The sequence below is a fragment of the Orcinus orca genome, chromosome 16, assembly GCF_937001465.1.
Source record: "Orcinus orca chromosome 16, mOrcOrc1.1, whole genome shotgun sequence".
Taxonomy (NCBI): Eukaryota; Metazoa; Chordata; class Mammalia; order Artiodactyla; family Delphinidae; genus Orcinus; species Orcinus orca.
The window spans coordinates 66,417,815-66,431,517 of NC_064574.1; the positions used below are offsets into that span (position 1 = coordinate 66,417,815).

The window sequence follows — 13,703 nt, forward strand, 5'->3', positions numbered from 1 at the left end:
TGGCCCCAGAAGCTTGGGGTCCTTCTTTGGTGTGTGGCTGCGTCGCTCCAGTCTCCTCCTCTGTCTTCACATGGCCTCTCCTCTTCTCCATCTGTCTCTTCTCTGTGAGTCTCTTATAAGGATACCTGACATTGGATTTAGGGCTCGCCCGGATAACCCAGGATCATCTCGTTTTTAGGTCCTTAATTACATCCTCAAAGACCCCTTTTCCAAATAAAGTAGCATCCACAGGTTCCAGGACACCGACATATCTTTTGGGGGCCACTGTTCAACCTAATACACTGGGCATCATTGTAAAGTGAAGGTTTTGGTGGGGGAGCAGTCAGGGTGTTTGGCTATGACCCGGAGACACTGACCCTGGCTAATTTATGGAGAAAATGGAATTTATACTGGGATAGCCTCTGGAAAATATATTCCAGAAAAATGACCACCAGGGCTTAGAAAGGACAGGGTCAGGGCCGTTCCAGGGACCTGGGAGACAGGAGCTGGTGATCAGTCTCTCAGGGTGAACCCACTCCTGTGATTTTCGATCCCGTGTCAGAGATGCACAGAGTCACATTCCTGGGTGAGAACATGGCATTGGCCCAGCCTGGGTCCCGTGGCTGCCATCTCAGGGAAGAGAGGTGCATCTAGACTGACAGTCCCCCGCTAGACCTGGTGCAAAGGGGAAGGGGCCCCCAAAGGAAGGTGGGCTTCCGGTCCCAGAGGATGGCATACACTAGGCTCCCCAAACTGGAGGCACAGCTGCTTGGGAAACCTGAGCCTTGGAGGAGTGAAACATCTTCCAGGAGACTCCATCTCAGTTAAGGAGTTGGGGTTGGGGATCGAATAATTTACAAATAGTAATTTTAAAAAATTTTAATCTTAAACACAAATGAATTATGAGAATAAATTGAAAATTTTGTAGGTCCTCTTAAGACTTAAAAAGAATATGTTTGGAGCAGCCCTTCAGGCTGTACCCCCAGACTTCCCCTGGGGAGACATGCTCCCACTTCCACCAGTGGGGGCCCCTCAGAAGAGAATTTGGGAAGCCCTGGACCAAGCTTTGTCTTGGTCTGGGGACTCTGCTGGCACAGAGCAGTGAGAGTTAGGGGAACAGACCCCCAGCTCTCATGCTGATGGCTCTAGTCTTTTCATTTCTCCATTGGTTGTCTGGAAAGTATAACTGCTACCACCAGTTACAAAGCACCCATTTTCCAGGTGAGGAGACCCAGGCTGAGAGAGCTGAGGGCCTATTTGTTGGTACTGTATCACCGGAGGTATTAGTGGAAAGTGCCTGGACTTTGGTCCCCATCTCCGCTCCGCCAGGCTGAGCTGTGTGCCCTTAGGCAAATCACATCCCTTCTCTGAGCCTTGGTTCTTTTACCCATAAAACAGGAATAATAAGAGCTCCCACCTCATAGGGTTGCTTTGAGGGAAAAATTCCAGGCTTACCAGAGCACCAGACACATAGTAGGACCTCTCTGAGAGCCATCGTGATCCTTATCTGATGACCAGAAAAAGTAAAGTACTATAGCTATTGGCATGAGGACGTGTGGGTCTGTGCGCATCTGTAAAATGGACACAGTAGGACTCTGGGAGTTGAAGGAGGTCATGTCTGTCACGTGCTGGTTAGACTCTCACGGGCCATGCAGATACCTACATCTAGGTCTTGCCTCTGTTACTGGCCTGAGAGCACTGTGAGGGCAGGGACCATTTCTTGGTCATCCTTGGATTCTTCACAGCATCCATCCCAGGGCCCAGTGCTGAGGGGGGTGGAGGTGGGGAATGTTTCTGAACAGTGTTTGTTGAATGACTGACTGATCGACTGAGAGAATAATTAATTGAATGAGGAAACCCCAAGGCCCTGCCTTCCCCACTAACCTTTCCGGGTAAGAACCAGGAGATGCGGACAGCCTTTCTGTCCCTCTCCCTGCTCATCCACCCCTCCCCAGGCCCCTGACTGCCCTCCCCTGTGTTGTAGGAGGAGGCGCTCTGCGGACATGTGTGCTCCGGCCCCCAGGGATCTACGGCCCCGAAGAGCAGAGGCACCTGCCCCGTGTGGCGGTATGTTGTCCCAGCCCCAGGCCGGAGGCACAGGAGGAGCCTGGCTGATATGTGTGTGAATGGGGACCCACGGTCATCGCGTCAGTCTTAAGGCAGTGTCCCGAGCGGGGGACCCTCAGTTCTGGGAGAAGTCCTGCCTCCATGAGGCCCACCAGGAACAGAGCTCTCGGGGTGCGCCAGCCAGGCCTGGGTACCGGTAGAGGAGACGTGGAGCTATGACCCCAAAGAAGCAGAGGAAACTATTGCCCTGCTCAGTTGTGAGCTCCCTAAGGGCCAGATGGCTCATCTCATGCTGCCAGCACCAGGCTTTTCACACAGAAAACCTGTCTCCAGAGAAGGCTGGTTGCCAGGGATATAGCTACAAGGGGCTCTAGATCCTGTCCTCAAATTTCTCACAGCCTAGTCAGGGAGACAGACTCCACAGTCACAGATTCAGGGTGGTAAGGGCTGTGTAGAGGTGAGAGGGAGAAGATGGGAGCACAGCAGAGAGGGCCTGGCAGGGGAGGTCCAGGAGGGCTTCCTGGAGGAAGTGATGGCTGTGCTGTTTGGATACTGAAGGAGCTAACCAAGGAAATGGGGTGGTAGAGAGAAAGTGGTCCAAATAGAGGAGACAGCTTGGGCACAAAGCTGGAAATGAAAAACTGTTCCAGGTTTGGGGACAGGTCAGTGAACAAAACAGATGATTCCCGCCCCTGTGGGGTTTATATTCTCACAGGAGGAGAGAGAGAGAATAAACATGATACAATACAAGGAACGTTTGAAGGTGCCAGGGACTATGGAGAAAGAGGAAAAGTGGAGTGGGGTTGGGGGAAGCTGGGGGTGCCGGCAGTCGGGGAGCCTCTTCAAGCAGGGATATTGAGCAACTTGAAGGTGACGAGGTGCATCACACAGCTATCTGGAGGAAGAGCCTTCCAGACAGAGGGAACGGCTAGTCCGAAGCTCTGAGGTGGGGCCCTGCTGGCACGTTCCAGGAGGCCGAGTAGCTCGTGCAGAGTGAGCAAAAGGGTCGGTGGGAGACACGTCAGAGAGTAGCTGGGGCCAGAGCAGAAGGGCCTCCTCTGCCACCCGGCGCCTGGAAGTTTCTGAGCAGAAGAGACACGATCTGACTTAGGATTCAAAAGGATCCCCCAGCTGCACGGAGAACAGGCCACAGCGGCGGGGGGGTGGAAGCAGGGGACCAGTTAGGAGGCTCTTTCAGTGTCCAGGTGAGAGATGAGGGCGTAAGTCAGTACAGTGAGGCGTGGCCGAATTCTGGACAGATTGTAATGGCTGAGACGACTGGGTTTGCAGACGGGTTGGGTGTGGAGAGTGAGGGAGGGGACAGCCAAAGCTGGCTGCAGGCTTTAGGCCTGAGCCCTGGGTGCTGTGGGCTGGGGGTGGGGGGCGGCCAAATGGGGCTAAGGCGCTCACAGGACAGGACAAGTCTGCCTTGTCTACCGGGCAGCCAAGTGGAGACTTCCGGAAGGCATGTGGGGCTGGGACAGAGGAGTCCGGCCTGGGAGCCTTCTGCATGTGGATGGAATTTAAAGCCACTCCAGGCTAGGTCTGTGTTTCTCGCCCTCTCCCCCCACCACCAGAGCCACATCAAGAAGAGACTGTTCATGTTCCGATTTGGGGACAGCAGGACGAGGATGAACTGGGTCCACGTGTGCAACCTGGTGCAGGCACACGTGCTAGCAGCCGAGGCCCTCACCGCCAGCAAGGGCTACGTGGCCGTGAGTCTCCTGCAGTGCTCCCCCGACCTTACCCCTCGGGCTGCAGGCGGGTCCCCATCCCTCGGGGATTCCTGGCTCACACACGACATAGCTCCCCAGTTCAAGCTGCCTGATGGGGTGGGGGGAAAGCGGCCTTTCAGAGCATCGTTAGCTCCTTGAAATGACCCTGTGAGGTAGGTGTTGTTGAGCCCGGAATTACAGTCCCTGAATGCTAAGCGTTTTACATATATTGTCACCTGCACCTTCACAGCAGCCCAAGGGGGAGATGCCATTAGTATGCTCCCATTTCTCAGATGAGGAAACTGAGGTACAGAGAGGTTAAGTGACTCCACTGAGGTCATACAGCTAGTCAGTTGGCAGCCCCGGAACTCAGAGGGACTTGTTCAGGTCCGTCTCCAGGGCTGCTCAGCAGAAGTGGGGAGTTGGGGCAGCTGCTGGGAGCCATCGGAGAGGGTGGGGTCAGGCGGCGACGGGCATGTGCCTGACCGTCCCCCTCCCCGCGTGTCCCCCTCAGAGTGGGCAGGCGTACTACATCAATGACGGGGAGAGTGTCAACATCTTCGAGTGGATGGCCCCACTGGTAGGTGCCCGGACACCGCCCCCATCCCAAGTGAGAGTTCAGGGATCCCCATGTCTTCTTTCCCTGTCACCTTTTCCCAAAAAATCAGAGGATTTCACATTAAAAACCAGCTCTGGCAACAGTGTCCACTGAGCAACATTGGAACTGGCTGGAGCTGGGTAGTGGCTGCCCCTTTGGAGGGCTGTGCGCTTCCCCAGTTTGCCATAGTCCCTCCCAGCCCGCTTCCTGATTTATGTCGATGTCCTGCCCTGTGGGATTTTGCTTGTGGCCCCCGTACTATATGGTGAGGCCCTGAAAGAGGTAAGTAGAAGGTAGGCAAAGCACAACGGGAGGTGTTTGCCCTCGGGCCCCTACGCTGCAGCCCCTCTGAGAGTCCTGGCCTCCTCTCACAGCAGCCTACAGACTCCAGGAAGGGGTAGACCAGAAACCCCGCGCTGGAGGATACATCCTGGGGGCATTCAGGCCCTTTGCATGTCAACTCTTAACAGCTTTATTGAGATATAATTTATAGACCATACAGTTCACCTATTGAAAGCGTACAAGTCGATGGTTTTTAGTATGAGTTGTGCGACCATCAGCAAAACACGTTTTAGAACATTTTGTCACCTTCCCAGAAAAGAACCTCCCCAAACCATACCTTTTAGCTGTCACTTCTATTTACGTCTCACCCCACCCCACCCCACCCCTAGCCATAGGCAACCACTAAGCTACTTCCTGCTTCTGTAGATTAGCCTGTTCTGGACATTTCCTATGAATGGAATCATACAGTATGTGGGCTTTGTGTTAAGTTTCTTTCATTTAGCATGTTTTCAAGGTTCATCCATGTTGTGGATGTGTCATAAAGTACTTCATTCTCTTTTATTGCCAGAAAGATATTTCATTCAATCACTGTGCCACATTTTGTTAATCCATTCATCAATTGATAGAAATTTGGGTTTTCCATTTTGGGCCTGTTATCAGTAATGCTGTATGAACATTCGTGTGTAAATAGTTGTGTGGACATATTTTCTCATTTCTGTTGGGTATATACCTAGGAGTGGAATTGCTGGATCATACAGTAACTCTATGTTTAACCTTTTGAGTTACTGCCAGACTGTTTTCCAAAGTGGCTGCACTATTTTACATTCCCACCAGCAGTGTAAGAGGGTTCCAGTTTCTCCACATCCTGTCAACACTTGTTATTATCTGGCTTTTTGACCTGGAGGGTTTTCATACAAGTGAAGACCTCAGTTCATCCTATGCCAGCCCATCTCTTCATGCTTCTCCCACCACCCTCCACACGTATGCTTTTTTTTTAAAATTTAATAGCAGAAAAGCAGATTCTAGAAAATAATCAGATTCTATATAAGTGCCTTAGAGTGTCTTTGGGTGTACGCAGATGTAAAAAATAACTAAATGACGGGACTGCACCCTATGCAGTCATTTCCTACTTAGTTTTCCAGGTCACAGTGCGGGCTTCATTTAAAGACTGGTGTAAACTTGGGCCTGGCTGTGGGGTCTGCCCCCTTTGGTGGGCAGCTGAGGAGGGGCCAGGAGGTGCTCTGCTGGCCCTGGGGTAAAGGCAACACGTGGCCTATACCAGCCCCCCAAGGATCTGTTCTCACCTCAAGCCATGTTTCCTTGCAGTTTGAGAAGCTGGGGTACAGCAAGCCCTGGATCCAGGTTCCTACTTCCTGGGTTTACCTGTCAGGTGAGGAAAGGAGTGTGTATGTGAAAACCTCCATGTGCCAGATGTACACGCATTACCTCATTTTAAACCCAGAGCCAGGACCTGGCTGAGGCGAGTGGGGCACTGAGAGCACAAAATTTAAGGAAACCCTCACTCGCAGGAGTCAAATGCTCCAAGCCCCACCTGCACTTGCCCAGCCCTGAGAGCAAGCGCCTCCTTAAATTCTGCACTCGAGGCACCTCACTCCCCTCACCCTAGTCCTGGCCCTGTTTAAACCCTATCCCACTTGCAAGGTGGGTGGGGTTAGGCCCATTGTAAAGATGAGGCAACTGAGGCTCTGAGACGTTAGCAACCTGCCCATGGTGCCCCAGTCCCACTTGCAAGGTGGGTGGGGTTAGGCCCATTGTAAAGATGAGGCAACTGAGGCTCTGAGAGGTTAGCTACCTGCCCATGGTGCCCCAGTGAGAAAGTGGGAGAGGCAGAATTCCCACTGGGCTCCGCTGACTGCGCAGCCCACGCCCAGTCCTGCTGCCTGTGCTGGAATGCCCCATCCCCCAAGGTCGCCCTGGAGTTAAGGCTGCTTTTGGACATGTGAGGGTTCCGTTTGACCCTAGAGTCTCCTCCTCACCCTGAAGGTCAGTCTCCACTCTCACGCCCCAGCTTCCCTATTGCTGGCCTCCTTCCAGCTGGAATGAGCACGGGCTTCAGGCTTGGAGTGATCAGCCCGAGGGGGCAGGTGGCCCCCAAGTCACAGATAACTGTGTTCCTGGAAAACCTCAGCTGGATCTCTTGCACTTTAAATGCACTGGGGGACTTCCCTGGTGGTCCGGTGGTTAAGACTCCGCATTTCCAATGCAGAGGATGTGGGATCGATCCCTGGTCTGGGAACTAAGATCCCACGTGCTGCACAGCGCAGGCAAAAAAAAATAATAATAAGGCATTGGGATGCCCGCCATTTAAAGCAGGGGTTTGCACATTTTTGTCCCCCAAGGTGCCCACACAGGATGACTTCCCCTGCACAGCATCACCACCAGGACTGACACTCCTTGACCCCCAGCTGAGAAAAGTTCAACCGCAGGTCCTGGCGGTTTTGGAGACTGTCTATAAATTCCCAATTCCCAGTGAGCTGACTGTAAACTCAGTGCTTCTTAACTTTGGCTGCACAGTAGAATCACCTGGGAGCTTTTAAAAATGCCTCAGCCACACCCCCAGACCAGTTACCTCAGCATCCGCAGGAAGCAAGGGGGTGGGGGAAGAAGGAACATTTTAAAAAGTGCAGCCCAGGCTGAGTTGAACCTCCTTTCCCACTTCTTTCTTCCTGACTCAAGAGAGCATATCGGGATAGAAGTGCATGAGAGAGACGTGATTGTAGAGATCACTTTGAATCTGCTCAGATTTATTTTAAAATGTCAGTCTTTTAATATTAATAATAACTTACTTGTGACATATTTCACAGCCAAACAAGGCACCCCAGGACTGCTGATTTAAAGGAATCCAAGGACAGGAAAACTTGGCAACGTGAAGATTCCCCCTAGCAAAGCAAATAATGCCCCCAACTGACTTGTCTCTGACGACCTCCCTGGAGTTTGCCTAGAGCAGGCCCCCTGGTCACTGGTCCCTCTCTCCCCACACAGCCACGGTGATGGAGTATTTGCACCTGGCCCTGAAGCCCATCTGCAGCCTCCCGCCGCTGCTCACCCGGAGTGAGGTAAGTGGGCTGCTGTGAGGGGAGCCCCTGTGTCCTGGTGCCCCTCACTTGCCTTCCTGCCCCTTCTCCACTGCCACAAACCCTCACCTTTTGACACCGTAACTGGATGCTTGTCTGAGGTCTCAGAACCTACCATGTGGGCTCAAATCTAGGGCCAGCTCCTGTATAACATCCCAACCTCTGAGCTTCTGCTGAGGCTGTGCTCTCTTGGTCTGAAGGGCAACAGCTCCAAGCCCATCCTTTTTTTTTTTTTGTGGTACGTGGGCCTCTCACTGTTGTGGCCTCTCCCGTTGCGGAGCACAGGCTCCGGACGCGCAAGCTCAGCAGCCATGGCTCAAGGGCCCAGCCGCTCCGCGGCATGTGGGATCTTCCCGGACCGGGGCACGAACCCATGTCCCCTGCATCGGCAGGCGGACTCTCAACCACTGCGCCACCAGGGAAGCCCAAGCCCATCCTTTATCACTGTCATTTCATTCATAAGCAGTTTGTCTTCCCAGCCAGACTGAAGGCTCCCAAAGGCAGGTTCCATGAAATTCACTTTTTGGAATGTCACTACTCCCAATAACTGTCAATACACACACACACACACAGCCTGTTGATTCAAGGCTCACAGTTCCTGCTCACTGAATAATAAGTATATATTAAGTACCTACTGTGTTAAGAACACTGTTCTCAAATAATGATGATGCAGTTTTCTATTTGCATATACAGTTTAAAAGAGAGGGTGTTTTAATGCAGGTTGTAAACAGTAAAGCAACAAGTGGTGTTTGGTGTTATTTGCAAAATCCTTCCAGTCCACTCTCTCATTTGATTGTCCCTGATGCTCTGTTAAGTTAGGAGGGGCAAAAAAAGATTATGATCTCATTTAATGGTGAGAAACTGAGCACTAGAGAAATAAGTGATTTGTCCAAGCTCCCACCATTCTGGAACTGGCTTCACATTCCAAGCTCAGTGCTCTCCACCTCAGAGAATCGAGAATGGGCCACAGAAAGACGCAGTTCCCTATGGTCTCTCCTTTGAACCCTCTGGACTAGCAGAGGAAAGAGAATAATGAAAATAGGGACCATCTATAGAGTGTGAAATGCCAGGCACTGTGTTTATCTCATTTAATCTTCACAACTACTATACACTGTGGATTCTGTTATTATCACCTCCATGTACAGAGAAGGAAATGAAACACTCAGCGGGGGGAGGGGGAGGGGGTGAAATAACCTGGCTCATGACCATTCCCTTATGTAGCAGCATCGAGATTTGAACCCAGAGGAGACCTAAATGATTTCAAGCTTAACCACTAGCTTGTGAAATGTCAGGAATCATAGTCACATAAAATAGCTGCCAGAGTGCTGCTGAGTTGTGGTCTGGTAGGGAGCCGGCTCCCCTCTCTCTCCACTCACTGGTGGGTTTCCTTGTTCAACTCGGGGCGGGGCAAAGGATCCCTAGTTAGCTGGGAAGTTTCTGGGCACTGTAGCTCGGGCGCCCTCTTCTGGTCAGTCTATGACACACCAACTAGCCCTCTAGTTTGACTTCATAGCCTTTTTTCATTCGTTTGACATGTATTGAGCACCTAATGTAGGCCAGGCACTGTGCTGAGGAGTGGAGGCAAGGCAGTCCTTGCTTTCTATTCGCACATACAGTTTAAAAGAGAGGATGTTTTAATGCAGGTTGTAAACAGTAAAGCAACAAGTGGTGTTTGGTGTTATTTGCAAAATCCTTCCAGTCCACTCTCTCATTTGATTGTCCCTGATGCTTTGCTAAGTTAGGAGGGGCAAAAAGATTATGATCTCATTTAATGGTGAGCTCACAGTCCAAAGGGGAAGACAGCCCAGCAAGGGCTATACTGGGGGAAATAATGAGGAACTTCAGAGTACACAGAAGGGGCACCTAAGCCAATTCTGAGGAAGTTAAGGAGGCTTCCCAAAGGAGGTGACATCTAAGCCTGACATCTGAGAATGCTGTGTCCCAGGACCCTGCCTATCTAGTTCACAGCTGTACCCGCCAAAGCCCTGAATTTACTAGCTGAGGCAAAAAAGGACAAGAACTGGCCTCTCTCCCTCTCTCCTCACACAAGCATCCAAGACCAGGGGCTTGACCCCAAGGGCTGTTTCAGGGCCACGGCAGAATCAAGCAGCTAGTGGACTCCTTCCCAGTGTCCAGCTGAGGAACAAAAGGCGAAGAAATGAGTCAGGTGGGAGGGTATCTTCTCAATCCTAGCATAGCTGGGAAGGGCATGAGCTAGAGTTTGGCTTCTCTGTGTGACCCTGGGCTAGTCACTTAACCTCTCTGATCTTTTTTCACTTCAGAAGATTAAATGAGATATGGCCTAGAAAGAATTTAGCGCATGACAGGCACAGAGTGCTTACTCAGTAATTGTTGTTGTCAGCACTACCTTTGAAGCCTGTGGGACCCAGGCCATCTGGCATCAGGAAACGCAGCTTCAAACCCTGGAGAGAGTAATCACTTATGCATAATTGAATTCCTCTCTTAGGGAAGCTCAGTTAATCAGCCAGGGCGTGAAGCTTGCACCCTGGAGCCTGCCTGCCCAGACTCCATCTGGGGCTGTGGACTGAAAAGTGAAGGATGTTTCCTGGAGACAAGTTTTCCGGATAGCTGCACTCAGGCCACAGGCAGAATGTAGCAGGGCCTCCTGAGCCCCGGCATCGTGCTAGGGCCGGGGAAGGGGAGTGCAGAGGTGGGGCCTTTACTTTTGGGGGACTGAGGAGTTCAGTAGGGTGGGGAGATGCAGAAAATGTATCCTGGAGGCGGCCCCCCCCCCGAGGAAAATGGAGGTGGAAGAGAGACAGGAAGTCCTCCCCATGAGGGCGTCGTAGACGCAAGATCCAGCATAGAGGTCCTTTTAAATCTCTGTGCGACGGAAGGGAAATCCCTACCCTCTCTTATCCGAGTGAAACGTGGTAGAGGTTGCTCCCCACGCCCACTAGTCCCGTCCCTCGGCTGCCCCGCCTCTCCCCGCAGGTGCGCAGCGTGGCCGTGACGCACACCTTCCAGATCGCTAAGGCCCGCGCTCAGCTTGGCTACGTGCCCGACAAGTTCAGCTTCGCAGACGCCGTGGAGCGATACGTGCAGTCGACGGGCCAGGGAACCCGCGGCTCCACACCGCGGACGCTCCTGCGGCTGCTGCTCGGGCTGCTGCTGCTCCTTGGCCTGCTCGTGCTGGCCCTGCACTTCCTAGGCCCGCGGCCGTTCGTCGTCTGACCATCGTCGCCGGCCTGTCCCTGCCCCTGCTTCGCCTTCAGGACTTGGACCTGACCCTGCTCCGCCCTCCGGACTTGGGCGCTCCCTTGAGTCCTGGGCTTGTCCCTGCCCCACCCTCTGGGCTTGGATCTGCCTAGCAGGTCTTCCGCTTGGATATTCCGGCGTTCTAACCCCGCCCCTGTCCCGCCCTCTGGGTTTCGACGTGCCCCTGCCCCGCCTCTTGAGCCCTGACCACGCCCCTTCCCCTCCCTCCGGCCTTGGTCTCCCTCTGACCTGGCCGGCATGCCTACGAGAAGGTCCTATCTTCACAGCCTGCTCCGCCTTCCAGGTCTTCTCCCCGCCCCTGCCCAGGCCTGGCCCGCCCCCGCGTTCTCCCCTGCTCTGGTCCGCCCCGTTTCTGGCTCTAGCCGAACGCCTGAATCCTCGCCTTGGTTTCTCCTTTGGTAACTAGACTTGCTCATCTCTCTTGGTCGGTCCCTCTCCTCTCCTGTTTATGATTCAGCCTTAGCCCCATCCCCTCCCGTCTGGCTCCACTCCTAGGGGCCTAGCTTCAGCCGCTCGTGCAGCTGGGCTGACGTTTGCAAGTTTTCGCTGGCTGCTGCTACCTCTCTAGGGACACGGACCCTCCTCGCTGCCCGAGCTTCTCTGTGCTTGTCCTGAGATCGTCTCGGGATCTTGGATTAGACCCCTTCTAGGAGCACTGAGTTTGATCAGCTGCTATGCTTATGTTTTGGGTTCGCTCACTCATGCAGGTCTCCCTGTGTGTTGATAGACGGGGTTGGAAGGACACCTGAGACCCAGGCTTCTGCCCAGCCCAACTTGGCCTTTTTGGGTTTCCGGTGCATGAGTCTGGGGATGACTCAGTAAGCACAGACTTCAATACCAGAAGGGACATCAAAAAAGGAAAATTAAAAAAAAATTTTTAGGGTGGTCAAAAGATACAAACTTCCAGTTAGTTATAAAGTAAATAAATTATGGGGGTGAAATGTACAGCCTGGTAACTGTAGTTAATAATACAGTATTGTATAAATGAACGTTGCTGAGAGTAGATCTTACGTTTTCATCACAAGAAAAATAATTGGAACTCTGTGTGGTGATGGAATTTAACTAGACATTGTGATCATTTCACTATATATATATATATATGGCAAATAATTATGTTGTACAGCTGAAACTAATGTAATGTTACATGTCAATTAAGTCTCAAAAAAAAACCTTTAAAAAAATTGGATCTCTCTAAAAAGTACCAATATAGTAATAATGGGAATTATTAGAAATTAGTTGGTCATATTTTTTGTTTTACTATCGCTTCAATTTGTTAATGAGGAGGCCAGTAGTGATCACCATAATCTTTAATGTTTAAACCACAAAATTTCTTAATCCAGCGCTGCTCTCCACAGAAACAGTGCCTCCCTATCATCTTGGTATCAATTGTGAATACCAAAATATTAGTGTGTAAATACATCTGTATATATATCACAATATGCACACGTGGAATTGGCTGATAAAACTATGGATCCTAGCAGAGAAGAAAACCATCACAAGCCTAAAGAAATCTGTGACGGGGTCGGGGGGAGCAAATGTGTTAGGGCCAACGTGGCCATCGCCCGGCGTGGGCATCAGCAGTATGTCCTCTGCTGAACAATTAAGAAAGTTCGTGAAGCAGTTCAAAAATGTGTGCTCCTGTTTGCTATGTTGAATTTGCATGTGTGTATATAATTTTTAAAAGCTCAATAATAATCCTTTATGCTTTGTTTATGCTTTATCCTTTATGTTTAATGCTTGACAGTTTGAAAGAGCTTGCATCTGTATGCTCGTACTTAATTCTCAGGCCCACCCTTACATAGAGCTTATTATTCTTATTTTATAAATAAGGAAACTGGGGTTGCCTAACTTCAAAGAGTAGAGGAGGGTGGGGGTCACTTCTCTACAGGCGGGGTAATTTGGAGGACCTGCCCAAGGCCCATTGGCCTAAACACGACACATGGTTATTCCTGCTTTTCTGCACCTTAGCCACGTCAGGGCTTGGGTTGAGCTCTGGGATCTTTCTCAGTCTCAGATCCACAAACCTCAGGCCATTTGGGGCTTTCTTTCTTCTCAGTAACATGCTTGCATGTAAACTCACCTTCTCCTCTGACTTTCGCTACCAGTCCTGAGAAATCTGTTCTTAGGGCAGGGAAAACAGGTTTTCACTGTTCACATAATCTTCTAGATCTTTTGTCTACTGCCGAACCTCAGCTTGTGAAACCCAAAAGCAAAATCGATTTCTTTGTTTTCTGGATTTCTCTAAGTCATCTCTTCCCCTGAAAGTAGACTGTCTAAACCCTGGGCATGGGGCCAGCATGGGTCACTATGCCAGAAAGCTTCCTTCCTCTCAAGTGTCTTCACCCAATGGGAAACGAGGTAGCACTTCCACCCAGCAGAGGAACCAAGTGCCCACGAGGGTTTTAGAGGCTGCCCAGATAACCACCCTCCGTGAGGTTCTTTTTTTTTTTCTTGTATACCTTCTCATAGATATTTTATTTTAAATGTTTATTGGAAATAGTTGATTTACAGTGTTGTGTTAGTTTCAGGTGTACAGCAAAGTGAATCAGTTATACATATACATATATCCATGCTTTTTTAGATTCTTTTCCTATATAGGTCATTACAGAGTATTGAGTAGTTGCCTGTGTTATACATAGGTCCTTATTAGTTATCCATTGTATATATAGTAGTGTGTATATGTCAATCCCAATCTCCCAATTTATCCCCGCCCTTTCCCTCCTGGTA

The 13,703-nt window shown here is 51.0% G+C and overlaps 1 protein-coding gene across 1 annotated transcript in view; it reads left to right on the top strand.

Annotated features, from left to right (window-relative positions):
• Window positions 1–13,703, top strand: part of SDR42E2 (short chain dehydrogenase/reductase family 42E, member 2) — a 29,321-nt gene that overhangs the window by 9,975 nt on the left and 5,643 nt on the right. Inside the window, exons 7-12 of the mRNA XM_049699319.1 lie at window positions 1,964–2,046; window positions 3,624–3,761; window positions 4,276–4,341; window positions 5,968–6,031; window positions 7,645–7,718; window positions 10,692–11,374. Of these exons, the coding sequence (XP_049555276.1) occupies window positions 1,964–2,046; window positions 3,624–3,761; window positions 4,276–4,341; window positions 5,968–6,031; window positions 7,645–7,718; window positions 10,692–10,931 (665 nt within the window). The 3' untranslated portion in view covers window positions 10,932–11,374. The remainder of the gene's footprint in view (window positions 1–1,963; window positions 2,047–3,623; window positions 3,762–4,275; window positions 4,342–5,967; window positions 6,032–7,644; window positions 7,719–10,691; window positions 11,375–13,703) is intronic.